Source organism: Etheostoma cragini, chromosome 7, assembly GCF_013103735.1.
Source record: "Etheostoma cragini isolate CJK2018 chromosome 7, CSU_Ecrag_1.0, whole genome shotgun sequence".
Lineage (NCBI taxonomy): Eukaryota > Metazoa > Chordata > Actinopteri > Perciformes > Percidae > Etheostoma > Etheostoma cragini.
In genome coordinates, this window is record NC_048413.1 from 18,159,370 (window position 1) to 18,183,068 (window position 23,699).

The 23,699-nt window shown below is 40.0% G+C and overlaps 1 protein-coding gene across 4 annotated transcripts in view; it reads left to right on the top strand.

Moving 5' to 3' along the window:
* Positions 1-3,478: 3,478 nt before the first annotated feature.
* The window catches only part of LOC117948231 (forkhead box protein J3-like), a 53,614-nt gene continuing 33,393 nt past the window's right edge, over positions 3,479-23,699 (top strand). For 2 of the 4 annotated variants that reach the window (XM_034877780.1, XM_034877783.1), the window contains exons 1-3: positions 3,480-3,764; positions 12,601-12,724; positions 13,028-13,502. In XM_034877780.1, the coding sequence (XP_034733671.1) occupies positions 13,143-13,502 (360 nt within the window). In that variant the 5' untranslated portion in view covers positions 3,480-3,764; positions 12,601-12,724; positions 13,028-13,142. Of the gene's footprint in view, positions 3,765-12,398; positions 12,725-12,963; positions 13,503-23,699 lie in introns of those variants that run through there. The other 2 variants (XM_034877781.1, XM_034877782.1) reach the window with 2 other exon arrangements.

Genomic DNA, 23,699 nt, shown 5'->3' on the forward strand with positions numbered 1-23,699 from the left:
TACGTTTGTCAAAATATAACCTCGAGATATCACTCGCCTACTTATAACAATGATGGACAGCCCCAAACCTAGAGATTAAAATGGAAAAACTCAATGGTTGCTTTGATGCACCCTTCAGGTTCCACCTTAAGAAGTTGCATAGTTGGCGGTAAATGAGGACTGCCTCCTCCTTGGATGATGCATCCTCAGCTCAACGCACCGCATCGTCGGGGAGCCAACAGGATCAAACCGGGCAGAGCCGGTCGTGTTGCCCAATCATCACAAAGTAAGGGGGAAGGCTCCGAAGTAGACACATTCCTCTTGATAAACGTTGCGCAGTCAACAAGAAGACAGACGTTTTCTGCCGCAAGACCAACCTCCTAGCCTACTTCATTTGTCATGTTTACAACATAAACATTAAAGCACCAACGTTTTACTGTGAAATTGCTTTAACCCCTACATTCTGTGCCAAAATGAACTGTTTATCCTATAACAGCCTTTGTTTTACATTACATCAGAATGCTGTTCACGTATAGGCTACTGTTTACACAGACACGAGTGTTAAAGTAACATTAGCCAGCCTATATTCTTTATGCAGTTTAAGTAGGAGTGACATCATCAAGTTGCACTGGTGAAATTAATGCAAAACACAGATGTGCTGATAAAAAAAAACTTGAATGGGTTCAAACTAGTGTAACACATATCCTATCCTATAGAGGCCTCTGGTGGTCGACTCAGAGATTACAACAGTGGCCCAGAAAATAATTCAGTTATCCCTTTGTTTTCACTTCTTAAAATTAAAATGGTAAAACGTTAAAACAATTCCTGGCTTATATTTAGGCTTATATAGGCCTATTCGTTATTAACATAATGTAGTTGTTGTTTAACATTTTTAACATATTTATAATGTTGTTGTTGTTGTTTTTATTTTTGTTAAGAACAGTTTTTTTATTTACAGTCTTATAATCTATTTCAGCCTAAGTATGAAAATCATGATAAACAATTTTAGCACTGCTCTTTGCTGCTTTGAAAATCCTCCAATTGAATGACAAATATTTGCAATTACAAGCATCTCCACCATCCAGACGAGTGCAGCACTGAGTTGTTTCTATTGGCGTTTTTCCACTGCACGGTATCTACTCGACCCGCCTCAACTTTACTCGCCTTTTTTTGGTTTTACATTTGTAAAAAAAGTCCCTGGTAGCTGTTAACAGGTACTTTTTCCCTAAAGCTGATAAAGTAGAACTGTAGCCATGTGACCACACTCACAGAAAACGCACATAATTTGTCTGATGATTTAGTGATGTTAAAAGATAAGGGAACAAGTCATATTAGAAGAATGCTGAAATGTAATTGTAGTTTGAGATTCCCATTTAGACATTAACACATTTAATAATAATAACAATAATAATAATAATAATGATAATAATAATAATAATAATAATAATACATCTTACATGATTTTCCAACAAAAGTTCATTTAACTTGTTTCAATTATTTTAAAATGTCATCGACTTCTTCTCTCTCATTGAAAACATCCACAATGTCTAAATGTGCAAATTTTGTTAATTTCAAAAGTTTAACTGTAACTTCACTGAAAATTCAATTCTTTGAATATGCACTGGACGTTTCCACACCACACACTTGTGTAAGCTAAATGCTGGACCACAACTTGCGGTTTCCAAACTAATTTTGGATGTCACAAAATCATACTTGTTACAAAGTCAGATTTAAGGTGAACATAGAGAAACTTCCCCCCTACAGCAAAAATATGTGAGAACAAACTCTGAACATACATCATTCTTCACATTGAAGCTCAAACGTCCAAATGAAGTAACAATAAGCAAAACTGCTGTTATTTTCAAGTCAAGCCAAGCTGAATATCTACTTCTTTTCATAAGCTTTTCTTGCCAGCATCAAAACAATCCTAAACATTTTAAGTTTATTTGTATAGCATTGTTCAATCACTTATCAATTCATGTGGTTTGCATAAGCCACAAAGAGGTATTTCAAACAACTATGTTACTATATTCTGCCTTTTTAATCGAGTGAATTATTTCACTCATCTTATCTGGATACATGCAAATTACAGGCTTTATAATGGGATTATGGAGTTAGCTGTATGGGAACTCTACAGCAAACAGCTATGGTGTTAGGGGGATTTGCTCACATGCCAAGCAAAATGTAGAATCCTGCTGTGTCTGCATAGGCTTGTGCCAGTGTCTTTCCTCTCTCTGACATGCCTTTACATATCTACTGCTACTTCCACTTAGTTAACAATTTAGACTCACAGAAGAAAAAGCTGTCGGTAAAGAAATTACGCTGAAGGGCTGTAACAGTGACGCTGCAGCAGCTCCTTATTACAAAACACGCCCTTGTTGGTTTTACTTTTAATTCTCAGAATTGAGTTGTACGTAGGCTATATTTGGTGGTTAATATCCCAGTCAAGAACTTTGAGGGTGTATTCGATGCAGAGAGGGGGAAAAACTGTGTGTGACTTTCAGATACAAATGTCACTCCTAATGTGTACTTAGATCCAACATTTACACGCAAAGCACAACATTTACATGATGTTACATTAGTTGCATGTTGGCATAGTCTTGTATAAAATAGGTATTTAGAGAACAGTGTGTTTGCATGATTGGCACAACACAAGTCACACAAATTGTTTAGGATTGTATGTCTTCAGGGTTTAAAATCCACGTTTTGGGCAATCATTTTGTGCAACACCAGCTATATCAGTAGGCTACTGCAGCCAAATTAACCAGTGTGGGACAATACATTTGAATGCACATCCTTGAGACTATGTGAAGTGATGAGTTAGAAATGTAATTTCTCTCTCTGGCCAAATCTTCAGCTTCAACCATGTGCTCTGCTGATGTCTGTCCAGGTGGGTGCGCTGTGCTTCACATCCAGCTTCTCCCTGCATTTAATCAACAAATTCCAGGCATGAATCCTAACTGAGAAATACCTCAATTGTAACAGATAATACACCACCAAGGCCCTTTGTTAATGAATAACAGAACAATAGAACAGCTTATTAGGTGCCACTAAATGGCACTATTTGCAGCAAATGGTTTGTTGCACTTTGACAAGTGTGAAAATATTGTTATTGAACGCATGTTTCACAATAATTCTGTGTTGTTCGTGTCAGGATATCACACAGACAGTGTTTTATCCCTAGCGAAACAGTCAAAATACCTGCCATTTTTTAATTAAATATATAAATATAAATAATAATAACAATAATAATCATAATGAGGATTCTTAGATGATGGTGATTAATGAACAGAGATAAAAACCTAATATCATGATAATAATGTCACATTTTTACTTTTAGTTGTTATAGTTAGGCTTTATGCTAGACATAATTATGGTCTGCGTGTGTCCTGAAAGAATGTCATTCAGATTGAAATTGGGAACTAGTTAAGTGGATGTGATTTCATTTTTCCTATTGTGGTGCATGAATTTATCTTCAACGTGCTCCGGCTGGCGTTGGAAGTAGTTCCGGTGGTTTAGCAGCGGAGCGGTGCACAGAGACCCGGGATCTGCATGGTGTTGAGCGCAAATGCGAATTGCGGGTCGAGTCCGTCCGTCATGACTTTCGAACGACCACAGCAGCGGTCAGTTTGACGCCGACAGAGCACCGTGCATACAGCCCGAGTGACAGCGCCAGGGCTTTTGTCTCCGAGGGGAATTTTCAAGTGCAGAATAGGCGTGTGGAGCTTCTGAGCCAGAGTAACGTTACAAAAGAAAATCGAGCCGGTTCGTGTTCACCTACGACGGTGAGTAGTCTGTGCATAGCAATGTTTGAATGTTAGTCATGAATGTTTGTGACAAATAGTGATATAGCCTGGCGGTAAATGAGTGTTTTTACTTGACTGGCTATGACAAGTTCGCTGCCTGTCACAGAATGAATGCATGACACTGTAGCATTTGTCTAAATCCCAAATGTCCGTCAGATAAAGTCAACTTATATTAAGTTTTCAATAATAGTCTCCATGCAGAGAGTGGGGGGGTGTCAGGTAACAGGCTGTGAAGGAAGTGGTGTTCAATTGAACCATTATTAGTGTTCAAGACACTTTATAAGTAATATCAGTGGAAGCTTTTAGCCTGACCGAGCAACAATCCAAGCTCAAAGAGTCCTTATTAGTTGCAACGTAACTGTATGCAAAGGAAAAATGAGCTTTAAAGCATAGTGTATCAACTGCAAAGTTTAAAACATGTGAACTCGATGGTTGTAAGGAAAGGTAGTAACACAAGGAAGATTAAGTCACTTCAGGGGATTCATAATATCTAACCAAATTAGTTTCACAGCATAACATATTTAATATAGGTTTACTGTATGTGGTCCATAAGTGTTGATTTATTTGTGTCTACTTGTGTATGCGTGCATGTATATAGATGTATGAAGATAGAGCATGTTTCATGGTTTTCTCAGTCAGCACACTTTTTAATGGATGTGTCATTTTGAGTTGCTTCCCATGTTTAGTTTAGACAATTTATTAAGATATAACTTAAAATACCAAGTCAGTTTTACTACACTTTTTTTGTTAACATTTTGTTGAAAGTTAACATATTTTACAGAATTGGCATTAACGTCTGCTTTATATTAGATACAGATACAACAAAATGACAAATCTTTTTGTGAAAAGAAATGAATTTATCTGATGCAGATAGAAGATACAGTAAAATGCCATAACTGCCCTTGAGCACCTGCTTTTTTTTTTCTTTTTTTTTTAAAGTGCAGGTCACTTCTAGTCAACGTTTTACAGTTGGTGATGGTGCAGATATGCACAGCCACTATGGATTTATTTTCCATAGGCTGCCTCAAATGGAAAGCGGCAGACTCTTTCCATAAAGAAACTATAAGCTTACCATGAACGGAGACCCTCTTCTACTGTAATGTGTGCTTCATCATGCTGCAGTAGGGAGAGCCAGCCAATACTATATATTTCTTCTCTCCACACACACAGACAAGGGGAGTGTGTGTGTGTGTGTGTGTGTGTGTGTGTGTGTGTGTGTGTTTGTGGGTGACAGACTGAGAGAACGTTTGAGAGAGTACCCTGTTCCTGATTTGGATGTGGCTCTAACTCCTATCAAGATGATAGCTGTCTGAACAGATTTCTCTCATCATTATTTGCTCTGAGATTTACTTGCGCTTGTAAATGGTGTTGATTGAGGGTAATTTGGCTTTTTAATTGCCAAACAGCTGCCACACTCACTGCTGATTGCCATTGTAGACTTTCTGAGTAGATCACTCATAGACCTAAATGCCTCATTAAAACGTTACGCAGAATTGCATGAAACGTGAAGAGAAGGAACCCTCATAATGTTTTACTGATTTCTGTTTTATCATCGGAAAGGTCATTGTAATTATCATCAATGTCAGCAAATGAAATGCTAAGAAACAAGTGTAGTGATGATTTGAAAGTTGAATTGAGGGTTATTTGTGTATAGTATACATGCATTTGAGTTTCTTTAATAAAGATGAACTCCATGTGCCTGAGGAACAGATTTTAGTTAGGGCATAGATGAGAAGGCTCGGAGGACCAGTTTCCTCCATTTAGTCCATTTTCTGCTGGAAGACCAAAACACACACAGATATTGCCTCCAGGTTGGTCACTGCATATCTGGATCATCAATGCAAAGCAGCGCTCTGAGCAAACTTCTTTATAATGTCTCAAGCAATACAACTTAAAAAAATAGTACAGAACGTTGACATAAGGCTTAGCCAGTATGTTTCCTAATGTTAGAAAATGATTAGCTGAATGCAAAACTGACTATGAAACCGTTTTTTTTTTAAATCAACAAAACATTAACTGTCTCTCTCAAAGTAAAGTAAAACCATGAAAAATATCAAAAATGTAATCCAATGTGATAAGATGGAGTTAGGTCACTAAACATAGGCAAAAACATAATTACAATTACCACAGAGCACATACCTGTAGGAAGACAATTCAACACACACATATTGTATTAATCCAGGTTGGTCCCTTCACATCTGGCCCTTGATTTACGTTACAGAATTTACACAAGGAAATAGATGCCAAAATCCCGACAAGGATACGCGAGTCACATGCAAAAAAGGTGGCCCTGTCACTTGGCAAACTTCAGTGGGGAAATGGAGTTGTCTACAAAACTGTTAGCTGTTAAAAGAACTTAAAAACGTTGGCGTAACATATTACTACTGTCGGTAAACAATGTGCATTAAATGTAACAACAATTTTTTTTAAATTATTACTGTATCAGAGAAAACCGTAAAATAGCGCCACACAAGTTGCCACACCAAGCAAAGGCGGGCTATGGGAACTCGGCAGGACAATTAAGAGCGATGTGACTAAATCAGCACAGGAAAGGTCGGTAAATAAAAATAGCTTAGGCAGCTCAATGAGATAAGATTGACAAATTGTAAACAGAATTATTAAATAATGAATACAACCCTCAAAAATATAAAGTCTTTAAAGTGTTTGACCCTTTTACACTGGTATATGACTCAGTCATGGCTGTCGAGATTTATGATGTCTTCCTCCATATTTATTGTGATGTAAGATATTCTTTTTGTGTGACTTCATAAGTAAAGTTGGGCAGCCAGTCATTCTTCTCAGTGTCTGCCAAGAATGAGTTGCCACCCTTTAAAACATGATAATAATAATAAAACATGATAGGTAAGACCCAAATTATGACATGATGTGCTTTGTTAAGCAGCTGATGTCTGCAAACTAAATATACAATTTTTTTATATGTATTTATTTTTGGGGAGAAAATAAATATAGTAATGGACCTTTTTCACGGCAGACATTTTGACTTGTCATAGTAGGAAAAGCACAGCTGAAATTGATAACCTAAACGATGGCTCAATTCCATCAAGTGTCCCAGTAAGCTATTTCAGTGAGTCAGCATACAAACTACCAGGGCCTCTCCTAAGTGGAATGCAGCCATCATCAATGGTTTTGAATACACATGTGCCTTTACTACTATGACATGTCAACATGTCTGCTATGAAAAAGATCTATTATAGAAATTTGTTCAAGTACATATAGAATCAAAACACAATCACAGCCTTCTGTGTTCATCCAGTTTACTCTAAGTTCATTTTATTGAAAAACCCCCAGCCTGATTTAGGGTTAGCATGTATCATTAAGAAGTCTTTTTTACACTCTCACTCTGACATCTCTCCATTAATGCATGTATAGGTCCTGAGCATGTGTGTGTAATTCAGGCCTGTGTGTCATGTGTGTAAAAACAACACAGTGCACATTTTATTTTCCCCATGTGGGACTAATATAAGATACATTCATCTTAATCTTAATCTTTTACAGCTCGTAAGTACAAAACCGTCACTAGGGGCTGAATAGCCCATATCTGAAGATGGTCTCTTCAGAAAGTGATCCCTGTAAACAGACAGACTATAAGCTCACCTTTCATGCCGCTACCATTATACAGAATCTGCATTTAACTATGGGAAGAAGATCTGTGTACTTAAGGACTTACTAAGTAAGAATATGCTTTTATCAAGTACCAACACCCACTCTCTTCAGTTGGATCGATGCCTGCAAACATCTTCTACAGTTTATTGTGAACACTTCCGCCAGAGCGGCTGTTGGTAAAGTGGCACGCTCAAAGATTTTGCCATAGCTATTAAAAGAGGTGAGGAAGAGGTCTCATTTGTTTGAGCTAGAAGCCCTCTAATCTGCCTCTATAATTATCAGTCAACTACAAGGTCAATTTTTTAAAACTTACCAGCTGTTTAAATCATCATTTAGAAAAGTGATTATTGAAGCAACTTGATATTAGAAGTCATTACCAAAGCCCTGCAAGTGAGTGAATGTGGATCCTTCATCCCAAATCAGCTACTCCTTCGTTATTGATTTACCTATATACTGTACCTCAGCAAAATCTTCAGGTGAAAGCATTAGAGCAGACTTAATCTCCTTTTAAGTACCTTTTAGTTCCCTGAGTGCTCCCAGTCTGTGTGATTTTTGTCTTGTCCCCAGGAAAGTACACATCATTTTGGATTCAAATGCAGCAAATCCTTTTATCTTGTCAAAATCCTCTTTGATTCTGTTAGTAAAGTGTTGCTATGATTTGAAAGAGAAAGATGTAAAAGATAAAATGGGGGATGATCACTTTTAAAGGGCTGTCATTTGGATTAAACTCAGCAGCGGTGCTTCAAGCGACAAGAGTTCAGTGCAAATTCTCCATTGTGAACCTAATGTAGAGCCTGCGTCTTACACAAGCTGAGAGTGTTGTTGCATTCTCCTGGTTATGTTTTAATGATTAACAATTGTAAGCCAATTTGCATGTAAAACAATGTTATTATAAACAAGCATCAAAAAGCTGTTATACTTCTAAAAAATGTAAATTACTCTCCATTATAAAGCGCAACAAAACCTAAGCCATGCCTCTGAGCCAGGGCCTCTAGGTTTTGGATACTCGCTTCAATTATTAATGTTATTCACAAGCCAAACTTTTTAGGTTGGTGCAGTTGGGTTCTTTAATCTATTTTTGCTGTAAATTAATGAATTTTTAAACAGGACTAGTCCTTGCTGAATAGGACTGGATGTGGGAATGTAGTTTGAGTCGTGGTGACGCAGTGCTATAGCCCCCTTTACTGTGCAAAGCGTGAGTTCACAAACAGCATCCCATCTCTCCCCTGGGACCTTTAGTTGGGGGAGTTTGCCAGAATGCTGCACTCCTATGTTTTATTTATGACAAAAAATGCCTTTTTAACTTTGCCGTTGTCAGAATTTAGAATTGTGATCGCTTTTTCCTAGTCGGCAGTAGTAAGTCTTCTGGGTTACTACCTCTACCTTGGCAGATGTTTTTCAGGGGTTTGTGTGGGCTTAGTGAGCTAAATATTTTACTCTAGGCCTTCGGGGATTCAGTAGATCCTACTGATTTCCTTGCCATCTTTCAATCAGATGTTCTTTCAGACCTGGTAAATGTTGTGTAAATGGGTAAGTTTCATTTGAGATGTCATTTGATTGACTTGGTTGACATGGGCCAGTGACAAAAGTGCTGTCCTGTCAGGGGTAAATGATTGTCCTCTTCTCCGTATCCCTCTTTTGCCCCAATCTTATGTTTCTTTTCAAACATTTATTTGCCTGACCACTCACTTAAAGTAGTAAGGCCATACAATGTATCTCAGTTTGAAACTGTGCATTACATATCCCTCTCCAGGTCTCCTTTGAGAATAAGTAGACAGTACCAACGATGATTGCCTAAGCCAGCTCCATTGAGAGAGCAAGCAGCCACCATAAGGGCAGCTGATTTTCCTTGATATTTTATAATTGAACCTCTTCACAGGCATGTTTTCTGGCGCTGAAGCAGAAAGTAATTAAGATGTTCAATACTGCTATTTGGACCTTTTCCTCCTTCCTTTGAATGGCCCCCACTCTAAGACATGACAGCGCTCAGCATGCTTACAGACTTTCTTTTGACACATTAGCCTTACCCATGCCAAGGCAGTTTGTGCCAGAAACCCCTACTCTGCACGCTCCAGGTGGGTATTTTGTCATTACTTCATTTTCCTCTGAAAATATTTTGATGCCTCTTTCTTTTGGCGTCCTCCCCCCTTCTCTCACCCATCCCCTGTCACTCCATTCAAAGTTCTCTATTAAAATGCAGAACTGTAAAGCCTCTCTCTAGTCTAAAAGCCTGCTAGCAGCAGGGGACTGTTAACTGTTAGTGATGCATACAGCTGAGTGAGTGCATCACAGCTACAAAGTCTAATTGGTGAATACATTCAATCACACGCACACAGACCCTCAACTCTTTTAAAGGGACAATGTTCCCAGTCATGAAAGCTCCATCCACAGTGCAAAAAGTGATGTATTTAAATTCTTTGGGGGAGAAAGATTTTGTTCATAAACATCCAAATCATTGCTCTTCTTTTCATATTAATGCTTGTAATATTTTCTGGGACTGCTAGGTAATAGCTCAAAACCTTTAACTACTACCGTTAACTTGTACGTGAGATGCCACATTTTCTCCTTTTTCCAGAATTTGAACCACTTTTGATACCTACTAATGTAAGTTAACTGTTTATCTCTGAAAATGTGTGTTCCATGCACATTCATACTACAAGCATTTAAACTATTTTATCAAACACTCCTACATCTGTATGATCAGCTGCCAGTTTATACTCACTTTGCTACCTTTTATTTTCTGTTGAACTTCAATTCTTTGAACTTTGTCTGGTTGGTAACGTTTTATTTCCTGATCAATGATACTGAGTGGAATCTTGTGGGGTTGTACCACTGCATTACAATTAGTACTCTCCTGCCCTGCAGCCAGGAGAACCCTTTCAGGGACCACTTTCTGAACTGTAATCAAATTTACTTTAAATTAATCTGCATTAAACTCAATCATCTAAAGGTAAACAGAAATATTTTGTTGTCATAAAGTTAACCATAAAAGTATAGTGTTCAAAGTGAATTGCATTGCATTAATACCAATAGACTGTATGGATTTGGATCCAAATGTGTCGCCCAAAATGTTGGATTTTGCCCGAAGGAACATCAACGAAGACAGAAGGGTTAATTTGCTCTCTCCCACATGTTTCTGTTTCAGTACACTCACATATTAATGAACAGTTACCTGAGATGAGAGATGAGATTTAAGCACTCAGCAACTATGCATATAGTATAATACAGTGCATTTTCTATAGAAAACCGATAGCATGTAAAGATAAGCAGAGATATAATACTGAAAGCTGTCATCTCTGCAGTGATCCTTTTTCTCCCCTGAAATCATGTGAGCCTCCGAGACTGATGTGAAATATGGCAGATATCAGAAACAAAAGGCCCAGTGCTCAGGTTAGCCCAGTCATTGTGGGACCAGCTGACTGAGTCGACTAGGTAATTGGTTGCGTCTACCCACCCAGTAGGGCCCCTCTCCCTAGAAGCCAAGTCATGCCCCTCTTTTCGCTCTCTTCTATAAGCCATCATCCCGATGCCTCACCAGGCTAGCGGTGCGAAGCTACACCGTGCCACCATGCAGCCAACCCACGCTCCCTAACATCTCAGCAACAGCAGCACAGCAGGTCAGGGCTTGTGGCAGACAGATTTGCAGTCTGAGCCTCCTTTTTAATGAGGGGAAAATAAGTGCTTGTTGTTCTGTGTCTTGTGTGTCACCACCCCCATCCCCGCATTCCCACCACCACTGCAGCTAGCAATGCTACCTTCCCTTCAGCGAAAAAAAAAAAAAAGAAGAATGAAGAAAAAAAAAAGTTGCACTAATTAAGATGGCTTCCTGGGATTTGGAAGAGGGGGGTTGGCTATGGCCTCTCCCACAGTGGCAGGGCCTTGAGGAGGAGATGGGGGTGGTTTTGTGCAAGAGGCCTCATATCTCGGGCATATCTCGTCTCTCTGTTCCTCTTTCCTTCCCGTAGTCCCACTGCCTGGCTTGTTTGGCTTAATGAGTCTGCTGCTAAACATTTGTTTTTTCTACTTGTAATTAAGCAAGGTTTTTGCGGGAGCTGAGTACTTCCCTGCCTCTTTTTCATCCTTGTGTATCGGGCTCTCCAGGGGGACTGGCGGAAAGAGAGACAGGGGTTTGTGTTGCTGCTGGTAGGCAGGCTCATTGGATTTCTCCCACCTTGATTTTATACAGTGAGAATGAATGGAAAATGCGTGGGCCAACACGCTTTATCGTTCAAGGACAAGTGAAGGTTACTGCATGGGATGGTAGATGAAAGTTTAGATGTAGATTTCTGTATCCTTAGGAGGCTGTTTCCATTCAGCCGTTGTTAACTATTCACTGACATTGACCCACCATAACTTCACTGTAAAACTCGTAGGTTACCTGCGTTACGCAGAATGTAGGGAATTTATCATCCAAAGGCATCAAACAAGGCAATTTTCTTTGTTGAAAGAGTGTGGTCTGAATGCAACATCTTCACTCTCACATGACATTTTCAGTCCAGGAGTGACAAATCTACGAATTTTCAGTGAGGAAGGTACAGAACGACAGTATTTTGTCTCTTATGCACCAAATGCGATTGTCTCTGTTGTTTCTTCCTGAATCATGATAAAAGTATTTGCAAAAGCCCCCACCACCGAAAAACGAACAAAAGAACTGTTCCTTTCCTACTTGCACGGGCCACATTTTTAAGTTAAGTGCCGCTCTAAAAATAGCTACCAAATTAAAATTTTGGGGCTTCTTGAGTTTTTTCATTGTGTGTTTTGTCTGTACAGGATCTGAGAGGCTGGGGTGGGGGGGGGGGGTCATGGACTTGACGGGAGAGTCTAGAGTCAGAGAATAGAAACACAGTGTTGGGGGGGTGTTACACAGAGAGGAAAGGGGACGAGCCTTTTGGCTCCTCTAGAGGTAAGGAATTCCTCCCGAGCTGTTCCCCCCATTTGGCAGGCACTTGTGAAAACAATTCCCCAGCTTTTAGTCACTCTGCAGATCCAATTGCCATTTCCATTTTGGAGAGAATGAGAGTAAGAGGCAATCCAGATAGACAGAAAACAGTGAGAGAAAGAGAGTAGAGTTTTAATCGGGTTGGACAGATGCCGAGGCCAGTTGAGCGGTTGTGCGATATTAATATCTTATGAAAGCTGTCTGGCAGTGCAAGCTCACCGTCTTGTGTGGTTTTGTGTTTGTGCGTTGCAGCAGCGGCCATCGCACTGGCTAAATGAAGAACTTGTGAACATGCACGAGAGAAGGATTCTACCTTTCACTTTGGTTACTTCCCCAGATGCTTTGGCCCAAAGAAAGATGGAAAGGAATGGGAAGAGTAAGACACTTAACTCATACTTATTTCCCCCTTACTGCTTTGCTTTTTACTGTTCAATTGATGTTATATAACTGTCTGATTAATTTTTTTCTTATATAAAGCTCACAGTGCAGATCATGTTTATGTGCAGTGTTAAAGACCAAGTGATGACCATGCCAAAATATTTAGTTTTCCATATACAAAGCTACAATGTAGGTGGAAAGTCATGTGTGAGTTAACATCTTTGTGTCTCTGCCAAGTGTGCTTTCTGCTCCAGCAAAAGGAGATGAAAAGGCGTAGTAAACAAACCTCCTGCTCTTCCAGACTTGAGCCAAGGCTTCTGCACAGCACCCATTCAGTGAACCAAGAGGAGATCCTTCATACGCCACGTTGCTGAGCCTCTCACCCTTTCCTTTTGACCCCTCGGACTACAAGCACCATGACCTCTGAGCTGGAGAGCAGCCTGACCTCAATGGACTGGCTCCCCCAGCTCAACATGAGGGCAGCCATTCAGAAGGCAGATGCGGGACACCACCACGGCCAACACCATGGCCACCACCACCACGGTCACCATCATGGGCACGTGCCTGGCAAGAAAATTGCCCATCTGGACGCCGGCACAACGCTGGACCAGGAGGAAGCTGCACAGCACAGAGACGGTAAACCGCCCTACAGCTACGCCAGCCTGATCACCTTTGCAATCAACGGCTCGCCACGCAAACGGATGACCCTCAGTGAGATCTACCAGTGGATCTGTGACAACTTCCCCTACTACCGAGAGGCAGGCAGCGGCTGGAAGGTAAGACGAGACAAAAAAGAGAAACTATGTGACATGGAGTGTGGCTTTTTAGTGTTAAGCTTCTATAGCTGGTCTCAGGCTTGTTTGTCAACATATCTAATACGCTGGTGGATCCAAATGAATCCGGGTTCTCTCCCGCTCCTGATCTTATGGTTGCTCATAATCACTGTAAGAGAAAATATTAGAAGACTTCAGTTTATTTAAAAGGCTGATGCTACTAAATGACAATTACTTTTTGGAATTTGATTCACAGATATTATACCGGGTTCACTCTGGCTGCTGAAGCGGCGAGATTGGCTGCAAAGTGTCGTGCAGCCTTTCGACAACCATGTTAAGCATAGAAGGCATATATAATCTAGATGATCTGATTCTGATGAATGATAAAAAGATGCATCCTCCTGCTTCCTCACAGCTAAACCTAGATTTGGAGTCAACAAATGGATTTGAAACTGGACTGATCAAATGCTTTCGAACCTCAACCCTATTGCTCGTGCTCAAACTGCACAAATCTAATCGAGTGGTTGCCTTGAAGAGCACAGAAACCTTTCAGTAAACCAGAAATGATTGACAAAAGTGTTTGGTCTCATTCACACAACATTATTATATCCTTATGTAAATGCAGCTGTTCAAATCCTGGCTAATATGAGCAGAAAGGTGGCTGTGTTATTTGAGACGAATGAATAGGTCCCCAAGGTTGTGTCTCGGGGATTCTCTACCTTATTAGTGAAGAAGGGGATGGATATAGTCCTTCCACTGACACATTGAAAAAGCTGTCTACAAACTATCAACCAATTCATTTTTCTGGGAGTGGGGACATTTTTGTTCTTCTCTCATTATTTATCTCTTTCACTTTCTATCTTCATCTCCCAAACACTTGCACTCCACCAATCCCACCCTCTCTTAGTCACTAACTCCTCTCTTCTCTGCTTTTCCTTTCACAAACCTGTTTTTGTTCCCCGTCTATAATCTTCCACACACCATTTCATGAGCAGAGATGCATGCCAGAAACTGAGACTAAAAGGTTATGATAAAAGCCAGGTTGGGTTGGCACTGCTTCTTACCTGCATGTAGGTTTCAATCAATTTGTTTCCTGTTCGGAGAGAGAGGATAGGGGTTATTAAGACCATTCAGGCTTTTTCTCGCTGCAGCTCATGACTGCTTTCTCCTGCTGGATGTATTTGGGTGTTACACCTCAAGATGCATTGATTTGTGTGTGTGTCTGCATTCAAGTAGCTATATTTTCACGCTTTGGCATTAATTCAGAATATCAGTGCAGAGAGTTTGTTGTGAGATACAAAACCCAAAATTGTATTGCGTTTTAGTAGCATGTAAGGGAACAAATTAAGCAGTACTTCAAGTTAAAACACCAGTCACATTTTTGTCTTAGTCCTTGAGGAAAAGCTGTAAACCTTTGCTTTCTGGATGACCCGCTTCAAAACAGTGGGGCTTGTTCTACACCAGCCATTGCCGTCACAGGGAAAGTTACATAAGTCTGGTTCATTCCAGTTCAGGTGATTGCTGTCAGCTGCAAACAGTGGGACGCAGACACAGAGATTGTCTGGCTGCCACGTTCAGCAGACATAGTCGACTCACACGTTGCAAGCACACGCTTGGAAATTCGTGTTTTCTGAATGTACAGACAGCAAACGCGTGAGTTTTCAGAAAACGCCTCATACGTGGTCTGTCCTGTTTGCTGTCTCCTTCACCCTCTGCCACACATGCGTGCACACACACACACACACACACACACACAAGCTTCTACACCCAACCCACATAGAGACCCCCACTCAGGTAGGCAGTGTACGTGTGCAGTCTGCAGATTACACACGGGGAGCTCAGCAGGGGAGAGGAGATGAGGGTGGGGGAGAGTTGGAGAAGAGAGAGGAGACTGTCAGAGAGCAGAGGAGGGTTTTACTACCCAGCACACGCACTCCGTCTGCTCTGTATGATAATGTTAGAGCGCAGGAGCGCAGAGTTGAAACCAGGACACACACACACACACACACACACATACACACACACACACACACACACACACTTTCAAGTGCATAAAACAGACAATCTAGTTAGCTGGTATAATCATGTAGCTTTCCAAGGTCGTGAGATTTTTGTGTCTTAGCTAGAAATGAATATGGAGAGCTCTTTTCATCTGAGGAGTAATGAGAACCTTCCTCCGGAGCTGTGGAGGAGGTTTAGAATCCGTAACCAAAAAAACAGGAAATTAAGTAGCATACAAATGTTTAAGCCATTTTTTATGGAGCTTGACGTTCCTAAATTCATCTTGTGCAACATGCATGCCTAGCATTTCTGTTTTGTAAGCAAAGGAATGGAGATACAGTATACTGGAGTGGAATGCAAACAGGGTTGCATCAGGCCCACATTATTTTCTATTCCTTCGTGTCGGCGACAGCCGTGGCCGGAGGCATTATGTTTTTTGGTTGTCAGTATGTCCCATTCTCGTGAGCACAATATCTCAGGAGAACATCGAGGGACTTGGACTCAAGGATTAACTGATTATATTTTGGTAATCAAAGGTCAGGATAATTGTGACCTCATGTCCGCCCCGTTCTCGTGAACACGATATCTCAGGAACGCCTGGAGTGAATTTCATTACATCTGGCTCAAGGATGAACTGATAAGAATTTGGTGGTCAAAGATCACTGTGACCTCACAAAACACATTTTTGGTCGTAATCAGGAATTCCTACGCTAATTCTGACAAAAAGTGAAAGTTAACACAAATGTAAAAAGAATGAAATAATTAAGTGATTGCATTTTATATCCCAAAGATCAACTTTAAAGTACTTTACTGTTTACTGCATTTTCTAGCCAGTATTTAATGCCATAACTCAGGAACAGAAGGGTTTCAGAGTTTACCATACTTCACATTTGGTTGGATACTAAATGTTTGACACTAATGTTGGGTGCCCACCTTAAAACTGTTGTTATTGTATCTCTGCTCTGCACCGGGTTGAAGGTGTGTTTGTGTGTGAAGCATCCACGTTTTAGAATGTGTAGCTTCTCTGCATTTTGTTCCATCAGAATCAGATTTTTGGCCACGCATGTGAACATATAACAAAACAAACTTTATTCTTACTCATCACATACATAAAATACAATGTAGTGAAATTCAGTTACTGCATATAAACCCATCCTAAGTAGTACGGGCAGTGGAAAGCTATACATACAGTATCTGGGGAGCTTATGGCGTTTTTTTTCATTACATGGTACCTGCTTGACTCGCCTCAACTCTACCTACTAACAGACCTTTTTTTTAGTATCACCTCTGTCAAGGTTCTAAGCGAGCTGAGACGATACCAAAAGGTGACGTGAAAACCTGCAGACTGATGATTGGTCCGAGAGAATCTTCACTAATCACTGCGTCATCATTGCTAGTGACAGACGCGGGTGTCCCGGACAAACCCACCATCTTTAAATAGTTTAGCCAGTGATGTTTTTTTTTTTTTTGCTGCCTCCATCTTCTTTTGAAACAAAACTTGTCTGCATTTTGGGTTCCGACCTAATGACAAGGGAGAGGGGCTTCAGTAATAGTGTTTGATATTCAGTTTCTGAACAGTGTAGCAAGCCAACGGTTTGGTGACGCCGTCAGAGCCTCACGTCATAACTTTTAATCAGTCACAGTAATACCGTATACCGCAGTAAAACAGGGAGGAGGTTCTACGGTGTCAAAATTTAGATTCTGCCCAACTCTAGTTGAGACTGTTGGAGCCTGTTGCACACACTTGAGGATCAGAGTGACCAGTGCCGTGAGTCGATTTTTTTTCTTTATTGATTCAGGAATTCTATACAGTGATAACTTCCATTTTGCCAAAAAAATACACGTAATAGCTTTTTTTTTAATTAAATCAATTTCAAGGCTTCTCTACAAGCGCAAAGCGCTGATTGTATATTACTGGAACAGCATTTTCTCCTTTATGTTATCTTTACCAACCTCTCACTCTCTCTGTCCTTGTCCTACAATGCACACCAATCTACTTTCCCTTGCCCTCTGCATCCCCCTCACAGCCCCTTCACACCCACGTGTCCCTCCACTCTATTGTCCACCTTTACTCAGAGTGAGTACGCAGTGGAAGACCAAAGCCACACAAGGGTTTCTTTTTTTGCTTTGTTTTTGTCTTTTATTGTCTATAATTTAATCAGTTTTTGGTGGGTTTTTGCAATCAGAAACTGTAAACACTGACCGTCACCACCTGCCCTACAGTTAGTTAGCTTTCCTTTTATGCTTTTAGTTTAGTTTTAGGGGGGGGGTGTGTGTGTGTGTGTGTGTGTGTGTGTGTGTGTCTGTAACTGCATGTGCTTGCTCATATTTTTCATTATGGCAATATGTGGTGAACTAACAGATGCAGTTTTTATACACTTTGCCAGGTGTTCATATGTCTGTGGACAGATTTTGCCACTGCAATAGCATCACATCTGTGCAAGAAAAGCGTGAATCTAGCGTAATAACATCAGGGTTAAAATCCCAATTCTGGTGAGCAAATGAATGGACTTGGCTTTCAGTCTGGGTTTAATTTAGGACACCGCACACACTGTGAAAAAAACTTAAACCTATTCCACCAACTCTGCTTCAGCCGCATCTACACATCGGCTTCCTCTTTCTTACTCTATCTCTCGTCTGCTCACTTTCCACACACACACACACACACACACACACACACACACACACACACACCAAGCTCTCTAAAAAAGGATTCATAGCACCATTTAACAACAAATGCCTCATCGCGCTGATGTGACCGAGCTTGACCCAAACCCGACCATCATTTCTAAATATCTGTCCAAACCCAGGCTTGGCCCATTGGGGCCCATTGCACTCTGGTTGGGTATCCATCCTCTAGTGTGATTTGATTTGATTTATTTTATTTTCCCAACAAAAAACATTAAAACAGTGTTATACGTTTCACAAAAAGATGTGATGGACAATTGGCAAAAAACTCTCAAGGGGTTTAATAAGTGGCAATCTAAAAATTTAAAAACATGTATAGATTATTATGTAAAAAAACAAACATAAAATGTCTTTGTATAAAACAATTTAAAATTACATTTAGACCACAAACCCATTTGGAAAATCCCGATAACTTAGGAGCAACAATTTTACTTTCTGTTTAACCTGTTCTTTACAAACTTCAATGAGTGAAGTGGGAAGACTGTTCCATATCTTTGACCCTCAGTATAGAGACAATAGAATCGTCAATCTTAAATTCATTTGGTAACTGCTTTTAGAATGTTTTTTTATTAAGAATACAGTTGATGGTTCTCCACAAAGAAGAAGCATTGTTTTTATGCATCTTCTTTTTTTCACATTATAATAGTGGATTTTTGCTTCTCTTATGACGTGATTAGGTCTTTTTCTGTATTTTTTAAATTGCAACAGATTAAATGGGTAGGACAAAGAAGGTATTTTCTATATAATCTATTTTTGTTTTCAATGACTTTGTGATAGCTGGAGTTATCCACGGTTTGGACAATTTGTGTTTCAAAGGCACTGATTGGAGAGTTGTAAACCTGCGCAACATCTTTTATAAACAATGAAAAGGCCTTCTGAGTATCTACTGTTTTTTAATTTAAATTTATCCCATTTCTTTCACTGAAAATGTGTCTATATTTAATATTTTGTATATATATTTTCTATGTAATATATATTTTAGTGTGTAGTTGAGATGAAAATGAAGGCCAATTTTGAAGATGGGTGTGGTCCAAGCAAGGGGCCCTCTTTACGTCCCTGGCCCGACAACCGTGCAAGATGCAGTCAAAAAACTGTACGGGTGTATAGTTGAGATCAAAATGATGTCACAGTTCTTAAATGGGTGTGGTCTGATCAACTGTCTTGGCTCCCCCACCTTATTCCACTGGCCTGACAACGGGCAAGATGAAGTCAGGAAGTAGGGGTTAGGAAGTAGGGAAGGGCACCCCCACTTTACGCCTCTGGTCCGATTTGGCAATGCAGCAGGTGTGAACCCCAAATTATTTTCTATTCTATTTAATCTAATTAGTTTTGAAACTTTAAGTTAATCAACAGAACAATTTTGATAATGGATTTAAGTCACTTATCAAGAAAAGATAGCAAACATTCACTGGTTTCAGCCAAATTATTTGCTCTTTGATATCATCATAGAATATCTTAAGATAGAGACTTCTGGTCGGACAAAACATGCAATTTTAAGAGTCAGACTAACTGTTGAATTGATTAAAGGAAAAAGCATGTACGGTTAATTTGTATTCTATGCTGCTCTATTTTATTCAGGCTGAGTGTGATGGGAAATATTGGTTATTCAAAGCTCGCTCTCTAACCCCCTGAGAGAAATGCAATACTTTCACCTGTACCTTCACCAAATGGTTTTTGCAGTCTGGGCTGACGAACTTGCTCTCTTGCGACCCCCGTTGCCTTGGGCAAGCTCCCATGCAGCCAGGCTAATTGCCTGCGAATTAGCAAGGCCTAATGTGACGTAAAGGGCAGCGCTACCGCAATGGCCTTTGGCCTTTGGCTGAACTCCACATGTCACAGACAATCACCTGATATGAATCAGCACTAGGCCATTATTCTGGCTCCCTTCCTCTCCCGCCTGTTCTGTGGGAGATCTGCGACTGAGCTCAGTGGAGGTCGGTGCACGGTGTCACCACGTGTGTACTCACGTATGTGGAGAAAGGCTTTTTTAATTTGGTGCTGGGAGTCATAATGTGGCTGTAGCTACACCTAGGCTCCTGAGCTTGTCTCTTTTGAGCTCAACTGAAAAAATTCACCACCAAACTGTGCTTGTTGTGATTCAGCTTTGAGACAATCTGTGGGAAACGGAGTGTGTATGTACATCTACAGGATGTAGTGCTTGTGAATGTGTGAAAAATGATGCGTTTGTTTGGTTTTCCTGAGAGTCATTTCAGGAAGAGGATAATGCCACAGCCATCTGTTTATTGAGTCTTACCTCTGACTCTGTGCTGACCCCCTTAGTCACTAGGCAACACATACAGAACTCTTACATGTGCCCCAGCATTCCCAGTTTACATGTCACGCTAGACCAATTTGCTGTCAAGATGTGTGTGTGTGTGTATGCGTGTTTGTGTCTCAAGGTCAAAGTCTCCCTCTCGACATCATGTTCAAAATTGTGATATACAATAAAGATTCCTTGTCATTCATTAAACCTTTTAAATTATGTTTTTTGACATTTTGCTATCAAAGCTCGTATCTGATATCAAATGTAATCAACCTTTTAGAGAATGAAATACCAATTTCAGTGACAAAACGGCAAAAGATTGCCAGAATCCTTACCTTTAATCTTTACCTTGGCTTCTCAATACATTTCAAGTGTGTTGGTGTGTTTAAAAACAACCATGATAAAAGGAAATTTTAAGCTAAAATAAACAATGTCTCAATCCCATTGGAAACCTAAGTAATAAAAGTGTATAGATGGCGCTTTACTACTGAAGGTAGAACATACAGAGTGTTGTTCAGAATTCATCATGTCACAGTTAAGCATACATATTTTTTGTAAGACAGAGATTAAGGAAAAACAATAAGTAAGAAATGTCATAAATGATACTTCTGTAACATAAAAACACCTGATAAAATAATCATTATCATAATGTTTTTATCATGAATAACAAAGTAATAAAAATTTTTGATGAGATTTTTAACTGTGGTCATCCCTTTTGCCACATATATCCTTATGAATCACTTTTGATCACTTTATCACTTCTCCTCCACCCCATTTGTATTTGTATTTTAAACTGTTTGAGCTATCATTTGGATATCATATATCATTTGGAGAACAAATCGAGTTTATGAGCACAGTGTCCTTTTAAGGCTCCCTCCATACACATGCACGCAAATAAAAATATATACACACTCACACAGCCCACATACATGCAAATAATAATTTAACTTGTATGTGTAACACTGCTGGAGCTTTTAATTACATACTAATCACTATTAGCCGTCTCAGTATTAAATTCTTAATTAAAAGCGAGGAATTTCTCTTGCTATCTCCTTGAGGATTTGGCACCCATCCAGCACTGCATTTCCTTCTCTAACCAGCCAGGCCTGTAGCACTCTCCATATGGCTAATAAAAGGCTTAAGGCTGGTTTTTGTAGCACTCTGGATTGCAACAATTATACCACAGAATGAGCTTATTCGTGGTGTTTTTTAAGGAAGACCAGTCAGATAAATGGACACTGGTCATCAGTTGATTTTCATTGTATTGTTTTGCCCTAAAGACTGAGTCTGAACCAAAGCAAATTAAGTCAGTGATTGTCAGATGTGAACCATTGATTTTCTTATTTATTTATAGTTTTTCAAGAATATTTGAAAAGACAGAAACATTAAAATCACCTATTTGTTTCAAATCTTCCACTAAGACTGCAGACCATGAAATAAATGCTTACTGCTAAAATCAACCTGAACGGATCAACACAGCTCCTACCGTTTGACGTTCATAACTCACTGTAGTATGGTCTTTATTATATCAAGTAAGAACAGGAATACAGAAAGAAGGCTGTCAAGCATTATTGGGATGCAGAGTATAAACAGGGCACTCCTTCCTGCTTGTCCTACTTCATCCTCTCCTGCTCACTCGCCTCCTCTCCCGGAAAGCCACTGACAGAAGCTGTCACTTCGCTCAACGCTCTGCTCGACACAACCACCAACTGGAAGTGTGCCACCTTGACCTCTCGCTGCTTGTGTTATTTTTGAAACACTATATCAAAAATATAGAAGCTGAAAGCATTTGTCTTTCCAAATCAGGTGTGAGATGAAAAATCTTACTATGTGACACAGGGAGGTTGGACACTAGTCTGTCTAATGTTTGACAGTTTAGGACAGTGGTTGCAAACATGGTGATCAGGAACTCAAAAGGGTCGTGAGATAAATCCAACAAGTCACGAGATACTGTGAGAACTTTTCTCTGATCTTTTTTATTTTTTTATTATTGTGGATGACTGGATAGTTTTACCTCCTCAGGCTTCTGGCAATGATTCAAATGACACCAGCTAAAACCAGCACTTGGTTGAGCTGCTCAAGACATGCCAGTTTTTGATAATGGCGGGAATAGTCTTGCTGAGCTGTGAACAACTGACCATTTAAGACGTTTTTTTCCTCTGCACTGCACGGCATGATATCGATACAATACGTTGTTGGAGGTGTGCTGGTTTGCAGAAAAGCCTGTCACGTGCAGCTCTTCATTCAACGGCTCACTGTGTGTTTCTGCTTGTACGTTTTATTAGAAAATGGCACTGTAATTAAAGATACCTTTACTTGACGATAAGCATTTTATATTTCCTATAGCAGCTTCACAATAAAAGCCTCTTGCTTTTTTTGTTGTAGAAAAGCTTTTAATGTGAAGCAGCAGCAGGATGTGATGTTTGTATCAGCAGTGACTTAAGACAGCATCAATACAGATGTAAAGCTTTCAGTACGGAATACTACTAAATACTACTGTAAAATAAGACTTATATCTGAAAGGACTGAACACAGAGAGACATTGTCTGTGTCACCAGTACAGACACATTTTGATTGACTACCATACAGGATCACTGTCAGAATACAGTGGAAACGCATGTTGGACTGGCCAGCGCAGTAATTAAAGCAGACTGGCCTGGGCTTGTTGCAATGCAACACTAGACATATGTTACCTTCTCCGCAACAATTAAGCTGATTTATGACACATTTTGCTGTAGCGGGACCTTCTGGTTTGGGAATGATATACTGAAATGTATTATATTTTAGTAGGTACAAGTACACTATTGCTGTAAAACGGATGTATACACATGGATAAACAGGTGTGTGTGTGCATACAGTAATTGCTCACAGGTGCATGCACCTGGCTACACACTCATATGCAGGTGCATGCGAGAGCAACACTGAAAAACTCAAGGCTGCAGAATACCACAATACAAACACACACACAGAGACACACATAAACACTCACTTCAGAGAGTGAGTAAGGCGGGAGGGGGGAAGGGTCCATCAAATGAAATGAATATGTATTAGATGGGGTTTGATGTAGTGACTTGTATTCAACCCCACATTCTCACGGAGCGTCTGTCACTCCGTCACCATCAGGATATAATAAGGCATCTCAATGACTCTCAGAACCCAAGAGACTTCACATCTGAGACACCTGTCCGTATGTGCGCGTCGTACCCCCACACTCCCTCTTCCAGCCGACTCCAGCTCTTTTTTCTTTG